Here is an 18,922-nt window from a genome sequence, read left to right on the forward strand (position 1 = left end):
GACGGAGAACAACGCACAATTATCATCAGATAGACCATTAACGATGGCGATAAGGAGGGAGCTCTGGGGTGTGGAGGTAGCGGTCACAGCCTGGAAGGATCCTCTTCTTCAGTGGTAGTATAACTGGAGTAGGGTCGGGGGGGAAGGGCAATGGCTCAAGTTTGACACTGGCACTAATAGCGCTTCTGTGACGCCCCTGGACTATCAGGTTGTCACAGGGTATTGCACAATCTTCCCCCCAGTGCAGTATCTGTCGCGGGCGGAGGAGGGGACGCCGCGTTCTCCCACTGCTCGGGTCCGGCTGCCGCTGCTGCTGCAGCCTCTGCTGCTCGGTGGCTCGAGCGATGGGCCGGATCCCGGGGACTCGAGCGGCGCTCCTCGCCCGTGAGTGAAAAGGGGTGGTTTGGTTTTGGGGATTTATTGTCCGTGACGCCACCCACGGTTGTGGTGATTGCGTGGACACCACCGCTGCTCTGTATGGGGATCCCGGGAGCGGTGACAGGGAGCAGCTTTGTTTTATTTATTTGTTTTATTTCTCCCCTCCGTGAGTAGGGGGTTGGTTGTCCCGGGGCCCGGTGATGGGGTAGGGGTGGATGGCAGGCCGGGTGCGGGGCCTGGTGAGGTGCAGGGTCGAGGGGGCAGCGCTGTGCCGCACGGCACAGTGGTACTCACTCAGCCTGAGACGGTGACACAGTTCTCGGTAAAACACACCGCTGGAAGGACGGTTCCCACGGACGGCTGCTGATGCTTTTCCCCGGTAGTTAGCGGTGACTGTCTCTTTTCCCTGCACCTATGTTCAATGTTGGAAGCGATGGCTTCCCACCGGTTACCCGCTCCCCGACTTGGATATGGGCCGGAGGAGCCCCTCTTTGCCCGCAGGCGCTGGCCCTGAGAAACTGGTGCCTTGGCGGTGGCGGTGTCTCTCCCTCATGGTTGGACTGTTGACTTCAATCGGGACTTAGTTGTTGGGAGACCCGGAGGTCCCCTTCACTGACGGATTTGGCAAATTCATGGCGACTCCTAGCCTTGCCGGGATCCGAAAGGCCCCTGCCAATGGTGCTGGCTTCTCTTTGTATACCGGTCCGGTACCGCCGGGCCACCACCTGTCCACGGTCCTATCAGCAACCTCCGATCAGCCTCCACTGCAGACGGTCACCGCCGCCTGCTAACCTTGCTGTCTCAGTCCGGGGCACACACCCGGACTAACTTCAGGCTCTACTTCTGTCACTTTCTCCTTCACTTCAACTCCTCTCACTTCAACTCACAAAACTCAACTGCCTGGTTTTCCCGCCTCCAGGACTGTGAACTCCTCGGTGGGCGGAGCCAACCGCCTGGCCCACCCCCTGGTGTGGACATCAGCCCCTGGAGGAAGGCAACAAGGATTTTGTGTTCTGACCTTGGTGTTCCTGCAGGGAATGTGGGGTGTGTGGTGGTGTCATGACCTGTGACCCCTGGCTTGCCCAGGGCATCACATTCCCCCTTAGCAAAACGCAGACCGTCCTCGGGCTGCCCGTCGAACACCGGTTTTATTTTTCTGAAAAAGATAAAAAAAAACAAGACATACAAGTATAGTAACATCATCCCACAGCGGGAGGCACTTTGCTTAAACGTTATGGTAACATTTCAAACGGTTGCTGCTGCAGCTCTCTCCCACCCAAGTAACCTGGCCCTGATGCTGCCTCTAAGAAACAGGCAGCACCCCTTGACCCTAGTCCTGAACCAAATTACCCGAGCGGGATCTGTCCTTTCCAGGGGACCCACGTCCATGGGGAGCCCCTGGAACCCCCAGAGGGTAGCCACCGGTTCTGGTAGTGGCTGGGCCCCAGCCTGCTCCACTGTGGGCCCTCCCTCCAATCTGCCTCTCCGGAGGTGGTAACGGCAAGCTGCAACAAAACATTTTTATTTACATGCCACTTAACGTTTGTGGTTGCCCTGCAAGTTCACGGGCTTGTTCATAGAGAGTTCCCTATGTATAAAATGTGGATGGTCCCCACGGGGACAACGGTGCCAGCAACGGCCGGTTCAATCACGGTGCTGACAATCAGGTTACTGTTCGGTAATCATTTACTTTCATTTTCAACTTGCAAACTTTGAACTTTCAATACACACTGGTGGTCCCAACGGGGACTGTGCAACGGTGCTCCGCTGCCATCACTCAGAGTCCTCGGCATCACTTTGGGGGAGGGGTGCGGCGCTCACACGGGCCTCCTGGCTGCCCCTCAGCTTTGCATCCAGCGCAAACCACCCCCTCTCCCCACAGTGCCGGGTGTACTGAACCAAGTCGCCCGGCATCAGGTTACGACCTGGGTGCTCCTCCGGGAGATGGGCATTCACATCCCGCCGGGCTATGAACACTTCGGCCTCCAGGCCCGGTTCATAAATTAATCCATAGCCCCGGCGGACATCAAATCGCCTCACCTGCCCTTCATACAACGGGCCCCGGACACGGAAGGTAGCTTGTCTTAGGCTCTCCTTCTCCCGGATCGTATGGGCCATCATCTCCGCCTTCTTTCTTTCCCTCTCCTCGATTTCCAGGCCCAACGGTACCGGCTCCCTGTCCCAGTACGGCGCTGCTGCGAGCTCCGGCGCATGGGTCGGGCCCCGCGAGACCTCTCGGACGCTGCCCACTACTGTTGATCTGGGCGGCAGGTCCCGCGGTGACTTGGCCTTGGACGCCACCTTGCAGCGGCAACCCGGCGCAACCTCAGCCGAGGTGTGGGGGATGGGCACAGGGGCTTTCCTCTGCTGGGCCTTTGGCGCGGAGCGGGCTGTCGGCTCCGGCTCGGGGAACTTCTCGGGGGACGCCTCCGGTTCGGGCTTCGGGATTTTCCAGGGCAGCACCTCCAGGCGGCTACCGGCTCCGGCTGCAGGTTGGCCCGCCGGGGCGGGCATGCTGGGTATCGCTACCGGTTGCGGTGGCAGCGGGCCTAGTGGCGGGGTCACGGCTTCCGGGACGGGTGGCGAGGGAGGTAGCAGGGTAAGAGGGTTTAGACCGGGTCCCGCAGCCGCGATGACCGGCCCTTCAAGGGCATCGGGGCGTGGGTCACTCACCCTCCCTTCCGTAGCTTCCTCCTTGCGTCTCCGCACGGTCGCTATGACATCCGCCATGTCGGTCTCCCACTCCTTCATGAGGAGCTGCATCTTGACCTGCAGCCTCTGGTAGAGCTGCGTGGTCCGGATCTCCACCCACGCCGCGGTTCCCGGCGCGGGGGCTACGGTGCTTCGGGACGGCATCCACATGTTGCTGGCGGCCTCTCCCAGGAACAAGATGGCTGCAGAGTCCTGGCGTCCCTGCTTTTATAGCCGCGGCTACATGCGTCCAGTCGCCATTTCGTCCCCCTTAGCCTTTTTCCGGCTCCTCCTCTATCGGGGCGGGGTTTTGGCCTTCGCGCCTCCACTACTCGAGAAGACGCTCGAGTGGGAACTTTTCGCGCCAAAGATGGCGGCTTCTGAAATTTTCTGGCCGGACACCTCCGGCGATAACAAGGCGCACCTCTACCAGACGGCAGAGCGGTAAGATCCTGTTCGTGACGCCAAGTTGTCGCGGGCGGAGGAGGGGACACCGCGCTCTCCCTCTGCTCGGGTCCGGCTGCCGCTGCTGCTGTGGCCTCTGCTGCTCGGTGGCTCGAGCGATGTGCCGGATCCCGGGGGCTCGAGCGGCGCTCCTCGCCCGTGAGTGAAAAGGGGATTGGTTTTGGGGATTTATTGTCCGTGGCGCCACCCACGGTTGTGGTGATTGTGTGGACAGCACCGCTGCTCTGTATGGGGATCCCGGGAGTGATGGTATGGAGCAGCTAGATGTTGGTCCTCCCCTCCGTGGGTAGGGGGTTGGTGGTCCCGGGGCCAGATGATGGGGAGTTAGGATGGTTGACAGGCGGGTTATGGGGCCTGTTGAGGTGCAGGGACGCAGGGGCAGCGCTGTGCCGCACGGCACGGAGGTACTCACTCAGCCCAAGGATGATGACACAGTTCACGGTAAACAAGCGGCTGGTTGGACGGCTCCCTCGGACGGCTGCGGTGTTGATGTTCCCTGCAAGTTAGCGGTGACTGTCTCTTTCCTGCACCTAAATACGGTTGTTGGTAGCGATGGATTCCCACCGGTAACCCGCTCCCCAACTTGGATATGAGCCGGAAGAGCCCCTCTTTTGCCCGCAGGCGCTGGCCCTGAGAAACTGGTGCCTTGGCGGTGTCTCTCCAATATGGTTGGACGGTTGCCTTCAATCGGGACTTTGGCTGTTTGGAGACCCAGGAGGTCCCCTTCACTGACGGATTTGGCAAATTCACGGCGACTCCAAGCCTTGCCGGGATCCGAAAGGCCCCTGCCAATGGTGCTGGCTTCTCTTTGTGTACCGGTCCGGTACCGCCGGGCCACCACCCGTCAACGGTCCTTACGGTAGACTCCAATAGGCCACTCCTGCAGACGGTCACCGCCGTCTGCCAACCTCACTGTCTCAGTCCGGGGCACACACCCGGACCAACTTCAGGCTCTGTTGCTGTCACCTTCTCCTTCACTTCAACCCTCTCACTTGCTCCTCTACCACCTCCCTCTCCTTCAAACTCTAAACTTAATCTCTGCCTGGTTTTCCCGCCTCCAGGACTGTGAACTCCTCGGTGGGCGGAGCCAACCGCCTGGCCCACCCCCTGGTGTGGACATCAGCCCCTGGAGGAAGGCAACAAGGATTTTGTGTTCTGACCTTGGTGTTCCTGCAGGGAATGTGGGGTGTGTGGTGGTGTCATGACCTGTGACCCCTGGCTTGCCCAGGGCGTCACAGAGGGCTATGTGGGGCCCATTATTCTGTATGGAGGGCTATGTGGGGCCATTATTCTCTATGGAGGGCTATCTGGGGCCCATTATTCTGTATGGAGGACTATGTGGGGTCCATTATTCTGTATGGAGGGCTATGTAGGGGCCATTATTCTGAATGGAGGGCTATGTGGGGCCCATTATTCTGTATGGAGGGCTATGTGGGGCCCATTATTCTGTATGGAGGGCTATGTGGGGTCCATTATTCTGTATGGAGGGCTATGTGGGGCCCATTATTCTGTATGGAGGGCTATGTGGAGCACATTATTCTGTATGGAGGGCTATGTGGGGTCCATTATTCTGTATGGAGAGCTATGTGGGGCCCATTATTCTGTATGGAGGGCTATGTGGGGCCCATTATTCTGTATGGAGGGCTATGTGGGTACATTATTCTGTATGGATGGCTATGGGGGACCATTATTCTGTATGGAGGGCTATGTGGGGGCCATTATTCTGTATGGAGGGCTATGTGTGGCCCATTATTCTGTATGGAGGGCTATGTGGGGCCCATTATTCTGCATGTAGGAGTATGTGGGGCACATTATTCTGCATGTAGGACTATGTGGGGCACATTATTCTGCATGTAGGACTATGTGGGGCACATTATTCTGTATGGAGGGCTATGTGTGGCCATTATTCTGTATGGAGGACTATGTGGGGTCCATTATTATGTATGGCGGACTATGTGGGGTCCATTATTATGTATGGCGGACTATGTGGGGTCCATTATTATGTATGGAGGACTATGTGGAGTCCATTATTATGTATGGAGGACTATTTGGGGCCTACAACTAAGTTGGCTAAGTTTTTAATTATGTTCATCTACACTAAAAATGACATTAATCACTAGTGCATTATCATATCCCATACCTGAGACTACCAGGAATGGTGGCCATCAACCCTTCACTGCACTTGTCGCGGGCGGGGAAGACACCGCTGCGCTGCGCTCGCTAACGCTCGGGTCTGGCGCTGCTGCGATGGCTGCTCGGTGGCTCGAGCGGTGGGCCGGATCCGGGGACTCGAGCGGCGCTCCTCACCCGTGAGTGAAAGGGGGTAGTTGGGTTTGGGGATTTGGTCCGTGACGCCACCCACGGGTTGTGGTGAGGTTGGGCACCACCGCTGCTGGTGACGGGGATCCCGGGAGCGATGGTGGGGAGCAGATGGGATGTTGTTTTTCCCCCTCCGTGGGTAGGGGTTGGTGGTCCCGGGGCCCGGTGAGGTGACGGGAAGGCAGGGTTGGCAAGGTGCAGGGTCGCCTGGACTGCGCAGCGCGGTGCCGGATGGCACGGTTGTACTCACTCAGCCACAAATGTATGCAAAGTCTCTGGGAAACCAAACGGCTGGATGGACGGGTCCCGCAGCCGGCTGCTGTGGCTTCTCCCGGACTTTTGGTGGTGACTGCCTTTCCCTGCACCTTTGTGTATGTTCGGTCCCGATGGATTCCCACCGGTAACCCACTCCCCAGCGTATATATATGTGCCGGAGGAGCTCTTTTGCCCGCAGGCTCTGGCCCTTGGAACTCTAGCTGTGGCGGTAGCTGTATTTCCTTCTACTGGTCAGACGGTTGCCTTCAATCGGGTCTTGGCTGTTAGGAAACCCCTGGGGTTCCGGTCACTGACGGATTTGACCTCTAATGGCGACTCCAAGCCTGGTCGGGGTCCGCAGGCCCTGTCTGTGTGTGCTGGCTTCACTTCGCTCCCCGGATCGGTACCGGCGGGCCACCGCCCGTCCCCGGTCCTACGGTTCCGCGTTGATTCGCCTCTCCTGCAGACAGCCACCACCGTCTGCCAACCTTGCTCTTAGTGCCCGGGCCACACACCCGGACACGGTCAGTTTGCTCCTCACTCCTCTCTCTTGCACTTCCCTAACTCAACTCAACTCCTCTCAACTGCCACTTCACACTGACTCCTTTCCCGCCTCCAGGACTGTGAACTCCTCGGTGGGTGGGGCCAACCGCCTGGCTCCGCCCCACCTGGTGTGGACATCAGCCCCTGGAGGGAGGCAACAAGGATTTTGTGTCTGGCTGATGTGCCTGTCTCGGGGTGGGGGTGTGTGTTGCAGTACCTGTGACGACCTGGCTAGTCCAGGGTGCCACACACTGGTCTGCCAGGGAAGCAAACATCAGTGAAGGGGTGTAGCGGGGGGCAAGGCATGTATTGTATACCCTAACACAGTGATAATGCCCCCTATGTGACCACTCAAAAGAAATAAAGTGCCCGCTTTAGAAAGTATGAATGTATTATTATTGCCCACTTAGAAAGAAATGATGCCCCCTTGAGTGCCTTCTCCAAAGTAATAATGCCACTTTTGTGCCCAAATTTTCTGCCCAGAATATAGGAGCCTCTGATTCCTCCTAATTATCACTCGAAGATATTGTGATATAAATAAATAATTAATGCAAAATATTAATTTTTTTTCCAAGACATTAAATATTTCAAATTTAACATTTATTTGGTCAGTGCAGAATGTACAAATTTTGCCATAATACATTGACATCGGCAAAAAAAAGAAAAAAAAAATATTAAAATTTTACTTTACATTCATTTTTCGTCCACCACCTTTTAACAGCAATATACCAAAATGATATATCAAATATGGTGAATTTTATGCATCATTTATAAAACATATTTACAGAGATTTATGAGCAAATCCTTAAACATTAGCAGCCGATCAGATTTCCTACTGATCACAACAGTATTTGACACAAAACAGAAATTATACGGAGTCCTACTTTATTGAGTTTTATCAATTTAGGAAAATTCCCCATGACAACTCTTCTTGTCCCTGTGCTGAAGCAGCTCGGTGTTATCAAAATGAACAACCAATCTTTTTTTATTATTTTTATACAGTTTTCATACAAATATAACTGGATGATTCTGATTGGTTATTATAATGTTTATTATTATTAACATATTAGGCATAAATTTAATTCTGCTGTTGGCTCAGATCTTTCTCCAAACTTCTACTTTGACCCCAAAGCATAATAAAAGTAATATGTAAAAAAATGTTTAAAAAATTGTTATACTCCCCTCACCGCTCACCTCTCTGGCCCCTCCACTCCTCACTGTCCTTCACTCTCATCTGGGACTTCTGGCTCTGATAAGGTCCATGAGGGATCTGCACAAGCATGAGAAAGGTCACATAATGTGGGCCATGACCTTGTGCGCATGCGCAGAACCATCCCGGACCTTGTCTGCGCCGGACTCCTCACCACTCACCTCTCTGGCCCCTCCGCTCCTTACTGTCCTTCACACTCAGTTGGGACCTCTGGCTCTGATGGAGCCCATGAGGGTTCTGAGAAAGTATGAAAAAGGTCACATAATGTGCACCATGGCCTTGTGCGCATGCGCAGAACAGTCACGGGTCTCGTCTGATCCAGATTCCCCTCATTGCTCAACTCTCTAGCCTCTCCACTCCTCACTTTCCTTCACTCTGATCTGGGACTTCTGGCTCTGATGAGGCCTGTGAGGGTTTTGCGAAAACATCCCAGGCCTTGTCTGCGCCGGACTCCTCAACACTCACCTCTCTGGCCCCTCTGCTCCTTACTGTCCTTCACACTCAGCTGGGACCTCTGGCTCTGATGGGGACCATGAGGGTTCTGAGAAAGTATGAAAAACGTCACATAATGTACACCATGACCTTGTGCCCATGCGCAGAACAGTCTTGGGTCTCGTTTGAGCCAGATTCTTCTCATTGCTCACCTTTCCAGGCCCTCCACTCCTCACTTTCCTTCACTCTGATCTGGGACCTCCGACTCTGATGAGGCCTGAGAGGGTTCTGCAAAAACATGACAAAGGTCACATAATGTGCGCTATGACCTTGCATGCATGCACAGAACAATCCCCGGGCATAGTCTGAGCCAGATTTCTCACCGCTCAAATCTCTTGCCCCTCCTCTCCTCACTGTCCTTCACACTCAGTTGAAATTTCTGGCTCTGATGAGGGTCGTGAGGGTTCTGCAAAAGTATGTGCAAGGTCACATAATGTGTGCCATGACCTTGCGCGCATGTGCAGAACCGTCCCCAGCTATGTCTGAGTCGGAGTCCCCTCACCGCTCACCTGTCTGGCTCCTCATTGTCCTTCACACTGAGCTGGAACTTCTGGGTCTGCTGAGGCCCGTGAGGGTTCTGCGCAAGCATAAGAAAGGTCCCATAATGTACATCATGACCTTGAATGCATGCGCAAAACCGTCCCAGGCCTCGTCTGAGCCGGACTCCTCACCGCTCACATTTCTGTCCTTCACACTCATCTGGGACTTCCGGCTGTGATGAGGTCCATGAGGGTTCTGCGCAAGTATGAGAAAGGTCATATAACATGTGCCATGACTGCGCGCATGCGCAGAACCGTACAAGTACTCGTCTGTGTCGGAAGTCCTGGAACAATGTGAGAGTCCTGGGGTTTTCAGCACTCATAGCATAGATTAGAGGATGCACTGAGAAGTTGATGGGTGATAGTGAGGAGCGGAGGGGCCGTAGAGAGGAGCGATAAGGTGAATAGGACATATTTTTATTATTTTATCCTTTAAATGGCCCTTTACAGTTTAGAAAAATGGAAGTCACCTTAAATATTTTTCAAGTGCAGATCCTTGGGCAAAAATAAATCCAACATGCCCAACCAACTTTCATCAGAGGAAACTAACAATGGTTAAAATTGGCCTTTTTGGATGACTTATCTAACGTGTATGGATACACAAGGCTATGGGATATGCTACTCCTACATTTTTTTGTCACAGCTAGAAATGTAGATGATGAAGCAGCTTTATGAACTGTTTTCTTCAAGAGTTTAAATCTGTTTACGTCCCTTAGTGTGTTCTAGAAGCATCTTACATTTAGTTGCCTAGCAACCACATATATTCCAGCTCAGTGACTACCCTTTCTGTCCATGACCAGGAACTGTTCCATTTTTTTTGCTCTTGTTTTTTTTTTTTCCTTAACTTTTTTCAAGAGCCATAACTTTTTTTCTCTCCATCAATATAGCCATATAACAGTTTGGTCATTACTGTACGAATTGTAGTTTTCAACTTGTATATTTTTTAAATATTTTTTAAAAACTTATTGTTTAATTTCTACTTTTTTTTTATTAGTCCACCTGTGATCACTTGATTGCTGGCACTTACATTACTTTTCCTGTAATACTATTATATTACAATATATAGATCAATTGTGTTTTTTGTATGAAGCCCAGCCACAGACGGGGGGCTTCATAGCAGCCAATGTAACCCATTAACTGATGGGCGCCATAGTATTGGCACAAGATCGCACTGGCAACCATTTAATACAGCTGTTAGTGATTCACAGCAGCAACTAAATGGTAAACAGCAGCGATCAGAGCTAGCAAGAAGATGCCGGTTATGGTGCGCGCTCAGCTCCTGAGCCTGCTCCTTGCACCCACATGATATCATTTTATGAGAGGCGATAGTGAAGTGTTTAATAGTTAATCAATATTCTGCATAGTATATCTGACTGCCTTTTTAGATATATGTCATTCAGGCTGCAAGAAATAGGTCAGCCTTAAAGGGAATGTGTTATATGTTTAATTTTAGCTTCATTAGTGCATAATAACATAATGGATCTTTTATAAATGTTGTAACACCATTTTCTACCAAAAAACTCTCGGCCATACCCAAGACACACACTTTTTTTGCACAGACTATAAAGCAGTATATGCTTTATGGCAACTGAAATTACTGGGAGTCAATTAAATTTAATAGTTTCCAGGAAGACAAAGGACAGCGCCCTCCACTGGAAACCAGGGCATAGTAATATATATATATATATATATATATATATATATATATATAGACAAGGTTTTATAACGTATAGTATTACTATCAAGCCATTCTTAGGCTTCCAGCAGTACAAAAGAGCCGTCATAAATGTACCAAATCTGAAATAAAAATGACATGACCCTGCTTACTCTGTCCCAGTCTAAACAACAAAGCTAACAAGTGAGCTAGAGAATATAGGAATCAACGAAATGTTAAAAAAAAGTATTAAAATAAAAAATATGATGTCTTTTCCCTTTTAGAGTTTTGGATGATAAGGGAAATAGGTGCAGAGACAAGAGACAATGTTGGGCGTTCACAATCCATGTACTCAGGGGAAGGCTTGGGGCTGATATATCTGCTAGACATTAACATACAATACCATTCATAAGAAAATATTTATTGCACAGAGGTTATTTCAACATCTTACAGGTTTTATCCTATCGTTCCTACTCGCAAGGATTTGGAACAACGATATATACAGTATATATTATATTTATATATTTTAGAATATTGCCATTTTCTATAAATATAATTTTTTGTGTTACTCAGTGGTTCGGCTGACTTTTGTTCGTATTATTTATGTATATACAGTGTACATATATATATATATATATATATGTATATATATAATATATATAAAATATATAATATATATATATAAATATAAATATATATATATATATATATATATATATATACAAATTGTTCTCCAGTTTTATAATACACATCATTGCATAAATTATTGCATAAATCCATATATAAAATTAACAGTATAGAGAGGTGGATTTTTTTGCTTATTTTTAAGTCCCTGTGGAAATACATTGCATCAAAGTATCCTCAATACAGGATTGGGAAAGGGCAAGAACCCCTCAAAAAACAAAGTGGATATCTCCTTGAGTACTTATTCCACAGGCTGAGAACCTAGTCCATAGCTGCATGAGCTAAATGGGCCTATGGTCCATCAAACCTTTAGAAAGCAAGTTTAAGCCAAGTATTCCTTACGGAAATCCATTACATCAAAGTATCCTTAATGTCATTAGAAGTTCAGAATTGTTAAAGGGTAAGAACCCCTCAAAAACAAAGTGGATACCTCCTTGATTCCTTATTCCACAGGCTGAGAACATAGTCCATAGCTGCATGAGATATGTGAGCCTATGGGTCCATCAAACCTTTACAAAGCAAGTTTAAGCCAAGTACTCCCTACAGAAGTACATTGCATCAAAGTATCATCAATGTCATTAAAAGTACAGCCAAGGGAAAGGGCAAGAACCCCTCAAAAACAAAGTGGATACCTCCTTGAATACTTATTCCACAGGCTGAGAACATAGTACACAGCTTCATGAGATATGTGGGCCTATGGGTTCATCAAACCTTTACGAAACAAGACATATAACAAGTTAATCCTTTTTAATTTTTCTGAAAATCAACAGTATTTTAGATTTTTAATTCGATCTTTGGCCATACGCACATGACAAAGTCAAGATCAGTAACCCCACACCTTGATTGAAGAACATGAAGTCCTCAAGATTCCATATTTCAAAGTTGAAGGCACCAAATGTGGTGGATGGTGCCACCAAACGGCAATATACATTTATTTCTAGGGGACAATACTTAGCTTATCTCATGGGATATTTCATAATTTAATATACAAAAACAAACTCTGTAGGTACCTGAATGAAATCGAGGTTATGGGACTATGGTATCGTATTATGGGCCCATACAACATGGATTCATAATGGAGTCATGTGCGAGAGGATTAAAGGTCTTTAAGAGTACAAACCAAACCTGTACTGGCATCCCTTGGATCCTTTAGAAATAACAGCAAATTATAACTGGTGACGCATTTCGGCCATTAGGACCGACTGATCGAAACGCATCGGCAGTTTTACTTTGTTGTTCCGCCATGCTGTTATTTATTATAGATTTCTGAATAAAGTGATGAATATTTTTAATAATTATTAAACTTTTTCATATATATAGAGTAACAATGGTTATTATGGAGGCATAGGTACTGCAGGAGTCATATTGGGCCTACATAAAGCACCATATATTGATTTAAAAAGAATACTTGTTGATAAGATTGTGATGAAAAAAGACCAAAATTCCACGTAAATCCAGAAGAAAAACAAGTGATATGTATATGAAATTAGGCTCATGGACTCATGCGTTTTGTATTATGTACCCATATAACACAAATCCATAATTTAGTTATGTCCATAAGACCTAACATCCGGTCCCAGGGGTTGGATGGTAGCACACAGATCTCCAAGGTTGACCATTACATCATCATAGACACTCCTTGTGTTGCATCATGCCTCCATCCAACACCTTACAATACTTCCATAATGTGGCATATAATGGAAAAGATCACAGTTTTTCTGAAGAATTCCATAAGAAACTATAAAAAACCCCAACTGTACACCACTGGATTTCCATAGGTACCGTACAACATGGATACAATATGGCATGAGGCCTTAGGTTCTTCAAGTCTACAAATTGGCCTCTTCCCCAAAATTCGAACTTTAAAAAACACAACAGAATAATTAAAAAACAATTCCAGAAATGAGTCTCTAGTCTGGACGCATAATAATGATAAAAACTCATCCTCCACATTCAGTTGAAACACATAGACAAGTCAAACATCGCTTTGTATCGACGTCACGGTATGTTCTCTGTCCCTCACTTCTTGCTGCCTTAATTCCTCTTCCAACCTCTGTTTCTCGAAATTTGAAGAGTATATTTTTGGTTCATCCACGTGCTTTCTGATTTTATCAAAGTTACTGAAATCAGCAATATATTTCCCTTGAGTGGACAAAGAAACAACAGGAACAAATTCGTAACCCCAGTAGATCTCATCTGGAAGATAAGATGTCCGACTTTGGCAGATCATGCTGGTAGACTCCACGGTGGCGTTGAGAAGAACGACAAGTTCAAATTCTTTTGTCTTTATGTTTTCGGGAGTGAGATCCCTTAGCGGGCTTTTTTCATCAAGAACGTGGTAGAATGTTAACGGTAAGATTAAGAAAGGACTTTCAGAAGAAGAGTCCACATGGAAACTCATGTTGGCTTGCTTGAGTAGGATCTTCTCCCCTTCTTTGGTTTCATATGAATGAAGAAGCTTTCCATAGAGTTGACACTGTATTAAAAGACTCTTCCTCATGTTAGCCACCTGTACCACCAAGCACATTTTGCCATCATGTTTCGTAATAACGGCTTTATTGCTGAATTTTATAGTTTCGGCACGCTTTTTGGGTCTGGCAATTTTGGCAAGAAAAGTACCAGTGATGAATATTTCAATCAATGTGGTTAATACCAACTGTGCCACAAGCAAGATTATAGCCACTGGGCATTCCTCAGTTACAAACCGAAACCCATAGCCAATGGTGGTCTGCGACTCTAGAGAAAACAAGAAGGCACCGGTGAAGGAGTCTACGTTCATTACACAAGGAGTGTGGTTAGAAGTTGGGTCTGCACGGACATCTCCATGTACGATGGCGATGACGAAATAAATTACTCCAAAAAAACACCACGTCAAAAAAAAGGTAGCAGCAAACAAAGTGAGTTTATACCGCCATTTCATGTCAATCACAGTTGTCCATAAGTCTTGGAGGTAAAGAAAAAGGACTCCATCCACTTTGTCAATTTTCACATTGCTGTGGCCACTTTTTGATATCACCCTCGGCCTGTCCGGCCTGACTTCAGTTTGGATATCTCCAGCCACCAGTGTGTAGCTGGACATCTCTGAGTGTGGAATGTCCATGGTCAGCTCTGGATTAGTCCTAAAAGAAAAACAAAAAAGTACAATGTCAGTTCAATAATATGAATATATCTAAGAATCACAAGCCTATGGCTCTCTAGTGTCACAAGGCCGCCCACAAGTCACAGATGGTGGCAAATTTCAACTTTTCCTATGGAAAAAAGTTGCATATCATCTTGTAAAATATCCATCATTGTGAGATCATTTGTGATGGCTGTAAGATTCTGAGGCATCTTTTTCCTTGAGTTCCCCTTTTACATTGCATTCTTTCTTAAGCCTATTGTCACAGGGTATGGACTGACGGAACAGGGGCTCCCAGGCTGGCCCTCAGACTTGAGATCCTGCGCTGTCCCTTATCCCAGAGATAGGCTTGATGGTAGCCAGGTCTGAGCCCCCAGCGTGACCCTGACTCCTTTCCGAGCCCTGATCTTACTCCCCACCCTGGGAGCTACCCAGAAAGCCAGTAATAAAACCCCACAAAAATTACACGAACAAGAAAGAACGAAAACTAATACACACTGCACTCAAACACAAAGGATAGACAATATGTATACAGGTGAATAAAGCAACGGGTAGGAAATGAACACACAACAGGGGAACTTCCACACCATGCAGAATAGCAACTTCATCACCATGAACTGGATAACCACAAAGACCTGGATCGCTGCAGCTATGCTTAAGCTATCTTCGGCGGTCTCCTAACACACTTCCCAGCTTTAAATAGGAAGAGACCTGCTGTTGATGGTAATCAGCAACCTGACTCACATAAGAGTTGCACACCTGGGAGCAGTACAACAACTCAGCCGATGTCCAGCAGAGCTGAGCACTTAAGAGAGACCAGGTTGCCTGTCAGACTCTGCAGCTTGAACAAAGTCTGATGCCATAGCTATAATCCGTGAAGGCGGATCCAGACAGCGCATGACACCTACTCTCCCTATTGTATTTTATTATTCAACGGTAGAGATGAAAAAAGAGATTTGCAGATTGCAAGTCAAGCTGCCATATCGGTTGTCTAGTAGTGATCAAGAAGAGGTGCCGAGGATGCCACTGGCTGGATGAGGTTTACCGAGTCACATATTAACATACTCGGCCAATTGGGATTCCATATTTTCTTCATCTCCATTTTTTTGCTAAACCATGAAGCACAACTTCATGATGTCTCATCCGACAATGTCTCTCTTCCTCCACCTGTCTCTAGACACAGTACAGAGTGCAGAATAACGTTATCAGTCCAGGAGGTGAGTCTAGGTTTTATTGTTTCTTAAGGTACCGTCACACATAACGAGATCGCTAGTGAGATCGCAGCTGAGTCACGGTTTCTGTGATGCAGTAGCGATCCCGTTAGCGATCTTGTTATGTGTGACACCTTCCAGCGATCAGGCCCCTGCTGTGAGATCGCTAGTCGTTGCAGAATGGTCCAGGCCATTTTTTTTCAAAGGTGATGTTCTGCTGGGCAGGACACATCGCTGTGTTTGACACTGTGTGACAGGGTCAGTGACTGCTGAGATCGTTATACAGGTCGCTACTGCGACCTGTATTGTTCCTGCATCGTTGGTAAGGTCTGACTGTGTGACATCTCACTAGCGACCTCCCAGCGACTTACCAGCGATCCCTATCAGGTCGCGTCGTTTTTGGGATCGCTGGTAAGTCGTTGTGTGTGACTGGGCCTTTACATCAGGCTAAAGGCTGCTTTACACACACGACATCGCTAGTGCGATGTCGTTAGGGTCACGGACTTCGTGACGCACATCCGCTCTCTTTAGCAACGTTGTTGCGTGTGACACATACGAGCGACCGCTAACGAGCGATAATACTCACCTTATCGGTGATCATTGACACGCTGTCCAGTTCCCAAATATCATTGCTTTTACAGGACGCAGGTTGTTTGTCATTCCTGTAGCAACACACATAGCTATGTGTGACACCGCAGGAACGAGGAACCTCACCGTACCTGCGGCCGCCGGCAATGAGAAAGGAAGGAGGTGGGCGGGATGGTCATCCTGCTCATCTCCGCCCCCTCCGCTTCTATTGGGCGGCCACTTAGTGACGTCGCTGTGACCCCGAACTAACCGCCCCCTTAGAAAGGAGGCGGTTCGCCGGTCACAGCGACGTCGCTAGGCAGGTTAGTAGTGTGACGGGTCCGAGCGATGTTGTGTGCCACGGGCAGCGATTTGCCCGTGACACTCAACCGATAAGGGCGGGCACGCACGCTAGCGATATCGATACCGATATTGCAGCGTGTAAAGCGGCCTTAAGTCGATAAAGTTTATGTATTAAAGTAGTGGGTCAATCCCTACAAACACTACCTTCTTTAAATCGTATTTTGTCTCTTATTTTAATTAAAATGAGAGATAGAGTAATGGACAAAAGTGTTGGCACCCTTGAAATTGTGCCACACAATGATTGCAATTAAATGTTTTGCTATACTTATATTTGTTTCCTGTGTGTAATGAAACAACTCAAAAAATGAGAAAAAAAGGCAAATTGGACATAATTGAACCTCCACCATACTTGACTTTAGGTACTGTGTACTTTTATTTGTAGCCTTCTTTCATTTTCGGTAAACTGTAAGATGATATGCTTTATTAGAAGCTTAATTTTGGTCTCATCTGTCCACAAGACACTTTACCAGAAGGATTTTGGTTACTCACATACATTTTAGCAAACTGCTTTCTTATATCTTTGTGTCATGAGTGGGGTCCTCCTGGATCTAGTTCATAGCATTTCATTTCATTCAGATGTGGATGGATAGTTCTCACTGACACTGATGCCCCCTGAGCTTGTAGGACAGCTTGAACTTATTTGGAACTTGATTGGGACAGCTTATCCACCATCCGTATGATTGTGCGTTGCAATCTTTCATCAATTTTTCTCTGCAGTTCATGAACATTGAGATTAGCTACAGTGCCATGGGTTGTAAATGTCTTGATTATGTTGTGCACCGTGAATAAAAGAACATCAAGATCTCTGGAGATCGACTTGTAGTTTTGAAATTATTGATATTTTTCACCAATTTTTGTTCTCAAGGTCTCTTCTCCTCGTCCTGTTTTCCATACTTAGTGTGGCACACACAGACACAGATTGAGTCTACCTCTCCCCTTTTTATTTGGTTTCAGGTGTGATTTTCATATTGCCCACACCTGTTACTTGCCACACGTGAGTTTGAACGAGCATCGCATGCTTGAAACAAAATTGTTTCCCACAATTTTGGAAAGGTGGCAACAATTTTGTCTGGGCCATTTTGGGGGGGGGGGGGGGGGGTTGTGTGAAATTGTTTCCAATAGGCTTTTTTTTCAGTTTTTTATGTTGTTCCAATACACACATAGGAAATAAACATGTGTATAACAAAATATGTGTAACTGTAATCTGTAATAACTTACTGGGAAAAAAACCCTTCATTTTCTGGAACAATTTCAAGGGTGCTAACATTTTCAGCCATGACTGAATATGTATCTCTGGAGTTCAGCCACATCCCCTTTCTCCTTACTGTCTTGTGTCTAGTTATAAGACAATTAACTGCAGCAGGAGCCTCCCCCCTTTTACTATCTATAGTTAGATAGAAAGATTTTTAAGCCCTACCTTCTTGGCTTAGGGAGAGGGGTTAGAGCTACCTACAAACTGAAGATGGAATTGAAGAGCAAGAGGTTAAACCGTAAATTCTATTCCTTCAACAAGACTGACTGTTTACAAGATGCTGCAAATTATAGGGTTTCTTTAAGGGAACAATGCCAAAATCCTCGATGTTGGCAATATGGTTAAATTTTTTTATGCATTATTTGTTATGTTTCTAATATGGTTAATCACTCTCATGTTACTCTATTCACTATTACGTGTACCATAGACAAAAGGTATTCAGATTTATATACCCCCAGACTATGTGGTCATGGCGAAACATCCTTAACCCTATGAAAAAAAATCCATAGCCCCATAAAGTCTACTTTGTGCATATTTTTGCTTTTAGCATCGTCATCACTCAGTAGGAAGTTACCATTTTCCCCAATAGTAGGGACTATATTTTCCCTAGAAACCAACATATTAGTCTTTTTTCTTTCGAGAAGGCACTGCCTTAAATTCTCTAATCTCACTACACTCCTACGTCATACCGCAAATTCTTACATTCTCGAATCTGAAGAGTTTCTCATACAGTACATTTCTAAAGCAAGAGGAGTATTTATTGCTCTGCGCAATACTTTAACTATTCAGGTCACTGAAACCTCAAGGGCAGATACCTTAATCTGGAGGACAAACAGGAAAATTGTAAAATATGTCTAGTTAAAGACAATCTGTCAGCAGGTTTTTGCTGTGGAATCTGATAGCACCATAATATAGAGACAAAACGCCTGATTTCAGCAATATATTACTTACTGTGCTGCTTGCTGTAGTTTTGATAGAATCCCTATTTTGTCTGATGTAGATGTAGTAAACCTAAGACATCAGAGCTGAGTATAACCCCGCCCACACCTTGACTGGCAGCTTCCTGTCCACACTGATTGGTCAGCAATCTACCAATCAGTGGTGGGGGCGGGGTTACACAGATTAGCTTAACTGTCTTGCATGTGAGACCTAGTCCTGTGATGATATTCTCCTGCTGATAA

General features: G+C 47.2%; 1 protein-coding gene across 3 annotated transcripts in view; it reads right to left on the reverse strand.

The window, feature by feature from the left end:
* Positions 1–7,255: 7,255 nt before the first annotated feature.
* The window catches only part of KCNJ15 (potassium inwardly rectifying channel subfamily J member 15), a 93,756-nt gene continuing 82,089 nt past the window's right edge, over positions 7,256–18,922 (reverse strand). For all 3 annotated transcript variants that reach the window (XM_075334984.1, XM_075334982.1, XM_075334983.1), the window contains one exon: positions 7,256–14,349. In XM_075334984.1, coding sequence (XP_075191099.1) covers positions 13,206–14,330 — 1,125 coding nt within the window. In that variant the 5' untranslated portion in view covers positions 14,331–14,349 and the 3' untranslated portion in view covers positions 7,256–13,205. The remainder of the gene's footprint in view (positions 14,350–18,922) is intronic.

This window comes from Anomaloglossus baeobatrachus, chromosome 2 (genome assembly GCF_048569485.1).
Source record: "Anomaloglossus baeobatrachus isolate aAnoBae1 chromosome 2, aAnoBae1.hap1, whole genome shotgun sequence".
NCBI classification, from domain to species: domain Eukaryota; kingdom Metazoa; phylum Chordata; class Amphibia; order Anura; family Aromobatidae; genus Anomaloglossus; species Anomaloglossus baeobatrachus.